The 10,468-nt window shown below is 31.0% G+C and overlaps 1 protein-coding gene across 1 annotated transcript; it reads left to right on the plus strand.

The window, feature by feature from the left end:
• Positions 1-1,834: 1,834 nt before the first annotated feature.
• Positions 1,835-9,460, plus strand: LOC113859960 (WAT1-related protein At1g68170-like). Its single transcript, XM_027492607.1, has 10 exons — positions 1,835-2,034; positions 2,206-2,268; positions 2,520-2,636; positions 2,742-2,991; positions 3,530-3,688; positions 3,821-3,972; positions 4,169-4,372; positions 5,111-5,242; positions 8,618-8,779; positions 9,352-9,460. Exons 1-10 carry the CDS (start codon positions 1,835-1,837, stop codon positions 9,458-9,460), a joined length of 1,548 nt encoding a protein of 515 aa, XP_027348408.1.
• The last annotated feature ends 1,008 nt before the right edge of the window (positions 9,461-10,468 follow it).

Genomic DNA, 10,468 nt, shown 5'->3' on the forward strand with positions numbered 1-10,468 from the left:
GTGAATGAATTTGTCAAATGGTACTCTAAATAAAGTAAAAAAATAAAGTAGTAAAATACTAAACATGTTAATAAATGTATATCCTATTATCTAATAATGAAAAAAATGAATACATGAAAAAAATAAATACAAATTAATTAATTTTATAACTAGTTTATCAAACAATTTTAATTTTATAGTTATAAATTTTCCACTACAAATTCACAATTTTGACTTTCAACTCGTTTTATTAAATATATTATATTATTTACTTTATTACTTATATTATAACAATGATTAACAAATTTTGGTATTAAATTTAAGTTATCTTAATTTAAGTATAAATATAACACATTTTGTATTTTTTTTTATTTTTGAACATTGTGAACTTATTACTTAGAAGTTGTCACTTCATAATGTATTCTAATTTATTACAAAGTAAACTAATTAAAATAAAATTGTTTTATTTAATAATATGAATAGTGATGAAGTATCACATTAATACCTAATTTATCACATACTAAGATTTTATATATATAATTTTAAAACTAATTTTTAATCATAATTTTAAAGATTAAATTGATATATCTTTATAATTTTAAAGATAAAAATGACTAATATCTTGTAGTTTCAAGGGGTATAATTTTTTTCATAATAACATAGATTAAATTGATAGATACCTATAATTTATGGATTAACATGACTGATTTCATAATTTTAGGAATTCAAAAAATTGATTTTTAATCATTTAAAAATTTATTTTTAAAATTTCAAAAACTGTAAATATCTACAGGAGACTAAAATATACATTACTTCATTTTAAATATTCATTACAGAATCAACTATTAATAATGCTTTTACAATTACTTGATTCCCCGTGGATACCATTATTTCTATTTTTCTTTGATTTTTATTTTTATAAACACATCTGAAATATACTCACCGTAAGTAAAGAAGGTACCAAAAGATTCAGTTTAGTGTTACAAAAATTTTGAGCTGATATATGGCACCAAAGTCAACAACTTCAGCTGCAGATCTTTCCTTTTGAAACTTACCAACAGGCAACCTTGTTTTCTAAGCTTTCTAACCCCTTACCCGATGCAAACCAATGGGTGGTACCCAATAGGTTGCGGTCAAGATATTAAATCATAAAATATAAAATTAAAGTAAAAGGAAAAGACACACAAAATCTCGCACAAACTTAAAGTCATTTTGTCTCCTTATCACTGCTAAACTGCATGTCTGCTTGAGATACCAAGGGACCCAATATCATCTCCAAACAGATCCTCTGCATTTGTACAGCTTTTTCCAGCAAAATAAATTCCCTTTAATTAATTGTGTAATTACTTAACTTTAAATATTATAATATTTTATAATTTCTTAACTAAAATTTAAAGGTTGAGAAGTTTGCTGCAGAGGGATGCACCGCGGAAGAGGATCTGACTTCTGAGTCTATATATCACTAATTCCTTCCTTAATATTTTTATCAAATTGTTACATATTTTTTAAAAATTTTATTCAAAATGCATATTTATGAGCATTAAATACGCTTTTTTACTATAAAAAATATGTAATAAAAAAATTATTTTGAATTTCTTAACGCGTGTCATTATGCTCGCGTTCAAAATATAGATTGTTATACAGGCATATTCTATGCTATAAAAAAGAGTTGATGAATCTATTACCCAATTTTTATTCCAATAAGGCAATGACAACCCAAAGTTTAATATAGTCAAAACAACATGGGGATCAGTCGCTGTTGCTTCTTATTCTTCTATGTGCTGCTCCACCCAGTCTATTAAAACGTTTGTGCTTCGAAAAGCTAGGAGTGCATTTTAGTCAAAGGAACTAAATTATGGATACTTTATACAATATTGAAGCTATAGGTAATGTGAAGCCTGTACTGCTAATGATAGCGGTTCAGTCTTTATATGCAGTGGTGAATATCTTGTTAAAGTTGGTAGCAGATGATGGAATGAGCTTAAGTGTTCTTATTGCCTACAGATTCATATTTGCTTCTGCCTTCATTGTTCCGGTTGCTCTCATCTTTGAAAGGTGATTCTCTTTTGAATAAGCTTCCCATTAGTGTTAGGAAACAAAGACTACCTTTCTGGACATAACAATTTTTCATGTAGTGAAAGAACTCATGCTGACAATACACATTAAAAAATGTTAGTTTGAAAGAGAAATTATAAATAAATACTTTTTTTTGGCATGTTTCGCTAGGAAAAGCCTGCAAAATCTTACTGGGCAAGTTCTATTCCAAGCTCTTCTTTGTGGGTTATTTGGGTAAGTTTCTAATTGCCTTAATCGATTTTACTGTTTTTAATATATTTTCAATTATTCATTAAAATTTATTAAAGTGCGAGAAAAAATTATTAAATTAGAAGCAAAATTTACATAATTTTTATAACTTTTAATAAACTAATTAAAAATTAAAAATTTGTTAAAACATTATCAAAAAGTGCATTACTGCTGTTCCTCTATTTAAAATAGTCAATTTAAGCAAGAATTTGAGATGCGTATTTAAAATTTTTCAGGGGAACCTTACTACAAAACCTCTATGTTAAATCCTTGGCCTTGGTATCTGCAATGTATGCTACAGCCATGTTGAACCTCATCCCTGCTGTGACCTACATCTTGTCTGTTTCTCTTAGGTACGCCCCACAACTTTGAATCTAATCTATGAATCACCACCGTTTATGAATATCATTTGATCCAATCTTTGAAAGCCATTTCATCTCTATCACTGCTTGTTGCAGACTTGAAAAGTCAAATCTTGGAACACTGCCTGGGATGGTCAAGTTTCTAGGCACTCTAACAGGAATTGGTGGTGCCATGATCCTCACTTTCTACAAAGGAAGAAGGATAAGCATCTGGTCAACACACATTGACTTGGTGCAACAACATGCTGCTGCATCACCACATGGTGCTCCCACTGGTTCACGCTTGTGGGGCTGCATGCTAGCTCTGGGAACCTCTCTGAGCTACTCTTTTTGGTTGATTATCCAGGTTACTCATAATATCCTTCAATAACTTTTGTGAGTTTTACAAATATGTGTTACAATCTCATGGGCACAGTACTATGTTACTAATGCTACAAACTTCAGGTTCTATATGTTATGTGAGTAATGCTGTATTTTCTAGATTTCCTTATTAATCTTTGTATTTAATTAAAATATATTAATAGTGTAATAATGATTTTTTATATTATTGTCCAATCAGAAATTATCATATAATTAAAATTTTTTAAATTTTAATAATAAGTATTTTAAAAGTCACATTTAGAGTAATTTCTAAGTAGTTGATTGTGTAAAAACTTTTATACTAGTAGTGTATTGCTTAATCTTTAATTTTAGATATTGATTGTCATAATAAAACAGAAAATTTTAATACTTAAAACTTTGTTTACTTACTAAATAGAATGATGTGTAAGAAAAAAATGTTTGTAGGATTTATAATTATTCTTTAAATTTAGCCATCTTCAAACCTAAAGCAAACTCACTGAGTAATTTTATTTTAGTAACATAATGAATTTTAATAAGCACAGACAAAGATGAGTAAAAAGTTTCCGTGGCACTATTCAATTGCGGCATTAACATCTGCAACGAGCTCAATCCTATCCATCATATATGCCCTTTGTACGGAGAGAGATTGGACGCAGTGGAAACTTGGCTGGAACTTGAGGCTTCTAGCAGCAGTTTCTTCGGTAAATGTTTGCTTTTGGTGCTTTCTACATACTACTCTCCCTTGCCATGAGAAACACGTACAAAAAAACAATTGCAAGGTTGGAATAAAGTTAATTAGAATATATAATTGGATGCTAATTTTTGCTTTGCAGGGTGTCTTTGCCTCTGGAGTGTGTTATCCCATGTTAGCATGGTGTGTGCGCAGGAAAGGACCTCTCTTTGCGTCTGCTTTCAGTCCTTTTATGCTTGTCATAGTGACCCTTGCCGGCTCATTGGTACTAGATGAGTCTCTTCACATCGGAAGGTGAATTGAAAACAGTTTTGTAATTGTTAAAATATATTAAAAATATTATATAATATTTTTATTATATATGAGAATCTTGATTATAACTTAGACTTTTAGGATTTTTTTAAATATATTTAAGAGATACTATTAAATTAATCAGTTGTTTAAGTTTAAGTCGTAAGTATTAAATAATTATTGGTTATGCACTGTACAGTCTAACAGGATCAGTGTTGATTGTGAGCGGATTGTACATGTTGTTGTGGGGTCAAAATAACGAAACATGGAAGGGGGAGACTGAGATGGTGTCCTCAAAAGGCTTGGTTCAATGTGATTCAGTCCACGTTGCTGACCCACCCTTGGCATGCAATCAAAGGGAGCATGACAAGAAGATTGCTGCAAGTGTTCCTCCATATACACCGTCAAGTGCGATTCATTGTTTAGGCGAAGTTCAATAATCGAACATTTGAGGATCACAATTCATATGATCAGTTTACGGTGGTCAAGTTATTGTATTATTTATTACGCTGTTTTAGTGGGATATCCTTCCTGAAACTAATTTTTGAATGGGATATTTGCAATACTTTTAACACAAACATCAACTGATTATTTGCTAAAGTAATTATTTCTCTACATTCAGTATCTTTTATTTTCATTTTCTGTATTTATTTTATCTATTCTCTTTTTCTATCGTATCATTTATTACATGCTCTTCCTACCCAAACACACTCTATTTTAAGAATGTGAATAAATCATTTTCATTTGCCTAATTACGGTGAGTTGGATCCTCAATGGTTTGAAACTTCAGCTTGTCACTTTTGGAATGAAAATGCTATTTTAACACCTAAACGAGGTGTCTCGTACATACGCTGTATGTAATGTTAGCAACTGTAAGTGAAAAATAGTAACAAAGTCAAGTCCAAAACGCTTGCCTTCAGTCTTTATTCTCTTCACTCTAGCGCACACTCTTTGTTCTCTTTGCTCCCGCACACTCTACTCTCACAGCACCCTCTCCCTCATTCAAACCTCTATTTCGAGTCAATCCCTTTGAGTATCAAAGCTCCTCCATCCCAAATCCACTTCCCCCACAACTATTTTTACCCTCCCGTGCTCTTTGCTTTTGCGCTCTCTTCTTCCTGTTTACTTTACTCTTACTCAGTACCCTCTCCCTCCTTCCATCCTTTGTTTCGAGCTCTAAAACATCAAGACTTCTGTTCAGTGGAGTGTCCGGTGTCAAACACGACTCTGACACCGACACTGGTGTGATGCAGCTCCGACACGCGTTCGACAGGTAGCCAAAAATTTAACACAGTTTTTCGGCTCCAACACAGCTTCGACCCGGCTTGGATAAGGCTCGACATGGGAGATACGACTCTAACACCATTAAAATTATTTTTAAAAAAAAATTTAAAACTGAAAAGGTTAAAAAACCTTTCATCCACATTAAAACTCTCTTCTTTCTTCCTTCCTCCGCATATTTATGTTTCTGTTATGCAATGTTGCATTTTCTCTGCATTAAGTTTGTACAAAAACAAAATCCCCAATCTCATCATTATTACTCAACTTAAAGTCTTCCATACCGTATAACCTTTTTGCAGAGTAATACCATAAAATAAAATGACATTAGTGCTGAAATGATCAAAATTTCTTCTGAATTGGACAACCCCAACATTGGTAATGATGAATAATGCAATGGTAATTTCATTTAAAGATGGTGGTGATTAAGCACAAAAGTTAGTAATCATGCAGGTCTATCCAAATTTTTTTTTTCCACACCTCTGCCAAGTCTTAGTGAAGAGATTTTATGATTTCTTTAGTTTGTTGCCCTTTAACTCCAAAATTAACACACAAATATAACTTGCTCAAATTAAATTCAAGTACAATTTTCTTTAACAAGGTTAAATGTACAAACATCAATTCAAACACATAATTCATAAATATATTAACTTTATTGCTAAAGTCAAACCTACTATAAGGACTATAAACTTTTATACTAAGTTTTAATTCAACTTCCACGACTATTATAAAATAAGAAACTATAACTTAAGGACAACATCAAAGACCAAATCCAACCTATCTTTTGGTGGCAGTGTGTAAAAGTAGTTGATCATATATTTTTCCTTTGTCACGGTTCATAGGTTTTCCATTATAAACATTTACTAACTTTTTTTCAGTAGCACTTAACTGCATATCATGAAGAGTATCAAAAACCTCGAAATACAATACAAGGCTCATCTCTTCTCTATCACTATCACCAAGAAATATTGCAATAAGATATGTAAATAACTGTACAAAGCACATAAGATAATGTTATAGATGAGAAACCAATCAGCAGTGGCTAATCCCTCACTGTTCAGGAGACTATGCAACCATGGAAGAGCTACAAGAAGTGATAGATTGGTCTCAACTACGAATACATGACAAGACAAACTGTATGATTATACTTATTTACTCCTTTAGAATGTAATAACATATTATTTTAAAAGGGTTGTGAATTTGGCACACGAGTTTTGTTATTAATTTTCATTTCAACTTTGAATCTACAAGTGGGATTGCTAAATGTGTCGGGTACAGGGTACTTCAGTGGCTGGTTAAGCCTATTTGATAAGGGAATGGAAGAGGATTTAAAAATTGAAAGTTGAGCCTATTTGATAAAGGAGTGGAAGAGGATTTAGAAGCTGAAGGTAGAATACAAGACAAAACATGCAATTTGCAAATAAATTCTCATAATGCCTAAAATTAGGGTTGTCAAAATGGACTTAATCCGATAGATTAGTCTGGTTAATCCACTAAAATTAGCGTCAAGCTAAATGATTTAGATTTAATAGATTGTCTAGTCCGCCTTGTTTTGGCTTGCCAAACTGTAGGCTAATGGCAAGTCAGCCCGTCAAGCCCATTTTTTTATTTTTAAAATTAAAAATAATTAAATATTAATTTTTATTAATATAAAAATATTTTTTAAATATTTTTTATTATTTATTGTAGTTTTTTTTAGTTAATTTTTAGATTGATTCATTAATTTAATGGTCTACCAACCTTTTTTTTTCATTCTTTAGTTTTTGACAGGTTAGACCATTAACTTGCCCGGACCAGCCCATTTTTAAACAAGATGAACTAAAAAATCTAGTTTATTTTTTTAAATAGAACATGCTCAAATTAGTCTAGTCTATTTTTAGACGAGTTAGAACGAGCTAGCCCGTTAACCTGCCCAAACCAATCCACTCTTAAATGAGCTGAACTAAAAAATCTAATTCATTTTTTAAACATAACGTACTCAAACTAGTTTAGTCTATTTTTAGAAGGGTTAGAACGAGCTAATCTGTTTTGCCATCCCTATCTAAGATAAACATTTATAGTGGTAAATTCTAATATTCTCCCTTCTTTTGTAAGAAGTAAGATAAAAATATCTTTTTCAAAAGCATTCAAACATTTTGGTCGGTTGATCAAGATCGGATGGTTAAAAATGAAAGACAGAAACTAGTGATACAAGTTATATTTAGAAAATAATATATTAGTAATTTCTCTTTCTTATTCTATTCCTCTTCTTTGTCTTCCTCCCTTTTTTTCTTTAATGTCAATAACAGAAAAATATGAAAAAACACTAACAAAAATTAGAAAATATTAGAATTTTAGAATCTAGTTTTTGCAAACCCCCTTCAAGATTTTGGGTTGGACAGATATCAAAAAATTATATAAAATAGACATATAATTTACATAAATTTGAGTTCTATTCAAAAGTTATACACTTTCAAAGTTTACGACGTTAAAGTGAAACATTATTCAAAAAAATTTACTACTTTCTACATTGATTTTATAAAAGAATCGATATAAAAATAACTTTTTTAAAATAAAATTCTGCATCAATTAGAACCGATATAGAAAGTAAAAACTTTAACTTTTTATATTGATTCTCTCGTAAAACTGATGTAAAAGTAGTGACGTTAACTTTTTATATTTATACTTATGTAAAACAGATTTAAAAAATAGCAACATTAACTTTCTACATCTTTACTTCTTGTAGAACTGATGTAGAAAGCAGTGACATTAACTTTCTGCATCAGTTCTCTCACAGAATTAATCTAAAAAAGTAACATTTAAAAAGAAAACATTTTACATTGTTGAGAAAACCGATATAGAAACATCCAATGACACTGGTTTTGAATTGTGTACAAAAAAAAGAAAACATTGTCTACATATTCAAAACTCAAAAGCCTTAACTCTTACACCAGTACTAACCCATATCTCTGAAGTGACAAAGATAATTAGAAAAACTAATTTTTTAGTGATGTTTTGTTTGATTTTAGAATTTTAATAATAAGAAAAAAAAAGAAATAAAGTTTATTTATTTATCTTTTATTAACATATTATTATCTAAAATAGTTACATGTTATTTTTTATTATTAACATTTTCATCTATCAATCTTATTTCATCTACAAATATCACGGCTTAATGTAAATTCCATTTTTCTTGGTTGAAAAATATTATTTTTACTTCTAGCTAAAGAGTGAAAAGATTAGAATTCACCGTAGTTAGAATGTTAGATTGTGTTTTTGACTAACTAGTGCTTCAAAAAATAATCATGCAACCCTCTCCTCCCCCAATAAAAAATCAACACAACACACAGACATCAAACGTAAACACCCTTAATGTTTTCGCAAGCTTTAGAAGGGACATTCGTAGCTTCAGCGGCAGGGGAACTGAGAGCAGCAAACAAAGAAGCACAACCTTGACCATTCTTCGCAAACCAGAGGAGGGTGAAAAGGATGGTGAGGAAAGCAAATTTGGGGTGGAAGGCTCGAAACAGAGAATGGAAAGAGGGAGTACTGCGTGAGAGTAAAGTGGAAAAGGCGTGGAGGAGCTTTCATACTCAAAGGATATGGCTCAAAAAAGAGGATGGAAGGAGGGAGAGGACCGCGGGAAGCAAATAGAACGAAGAGAGTAAGCCAAAGTGAAGATAATAGATTTTAGGGCTTGACCATACTCATGAGTCATGCCTATTTTTCAGAGCGTGTAACTGCTACAATAAAATGGGATGTAATACAATGTCTACACATGAGCACATTAAAATAGCAAAATTGAAAACCACAATTGTGCATGAATGAACCCAAGTTCAAATAACTCATTACCATGCGCCACTATATTATATACAATTTATACCGCTGTATGTGCCATCAATACCATCATCGTGATCGAAAAGTACAATAAAAAAAGTACAAAGGAAGAGAACAGACGATAATGTGTTATAAGATGATGATCGATGTAATAGAAATTTTTTAAAAATAAAAAAGTTTGAACAATATAACTCATCGTACAAACTTTCTTTTTTACACCAAACTGATGCATACTTTTCCGTCTTTGGTTTATGCCTCATTGAATTTCTGTGCTGCATAACTTTTCAGATTCTGCAGTAGATTTCATCTCCTACAAGTAGGGCTAATGCTTCACCCGCAGAGCTCTCCAATCTTTCTGCTTCTTCCAGATGTAGAAAGTAGAATTACTGAGCTTTAAACTTGTTGGCAAAAATAACAAAAAGCAAAAGAAAATGGAAAACCTTTTTTAATCTCCCAAAATTTGCTGCTAAATTATTGATTTGCAGTACCTCTTTAACCTTAACATTAAATAATTATTGTGTATTAAACAATGCATCCCATATAGATTGCCAAATTAAAAGATATAAGCAACTGAATGACAAAACTATGGTATTGTTATATGGTTAGACCGCTTTATGTGCCACCAATACCATCATCGTGATACTGCTGTTTTGGATTTACCTTCACGATAGTGGTAATCACCAAAAATATAACCTCGATGCTTCATTCCTCTAGGATTTCTCTGTCTGACATTACACATTGTATGTACTTTTTGATTAATTGCTCTCTTTTGATAATTCTGTTTTGAATTATCCTTAATTATGGCAATTAATCTCAAAATATCAAACCTTGTTTGTTATGGTTATGAACCCATACACCAGAGTTGAAGAATTGAATGAAAGACAGAAAGAACAAGAATGAATATGTAAGTTGAGAAAAATCAAAATTTTAAAAGAGAAGGGGAGAAATTTCCTTCCAAGGGTTTCCCCTTCACAAACGGTTGCCCCTTTTACAAATGAGCTAGTGCTCTCTTTTCTGATACTAACAATGCTGAATGCTCCTCCTTCTTTTCCGTTCATACTAATTAAGCTAATCCATGTAACAATTATGCAACAAACTACTCTAATAAACTCTAATTATATAACTATTCTGTGCATATGTTGATTCTGGCTGCCTGCTTTTATATTTTTATTTGGATATGTCTTTGAAATCTATGAAGGCTGAAACTTGTAATACTATAATATGGTTGCTGAAGCAATTGCAAATTTTAAAATGAGATCATTCATAATGGTTGATTTCCCAATATTTATTTTCCTTTATGATTAATGCCAAGCAGCATTGTTACTATCCTACCATATTCTAATGTTTAGTGAACTCATTGTATTTTCTTTTTCTCTTATTTGATTTTCTGAGTTTTACAGCTTCG

The sequence above is a fragment of the Abrus precatorius genome, unplaced genomic scaffold (genome assembly GCF_003935025.1).
Source record: "Abrus precatorius isolate BTA unplaced genomic scaffold, Abrus_2018 Scaffold2, whole genome shotgun sequence".
Lineage (NCBI taxonomy): Eukaryota > Viridiplantae > Streptophyta > Magnoliopsida > Fabales > Fabaceae > Abrus > Abrus precatorius.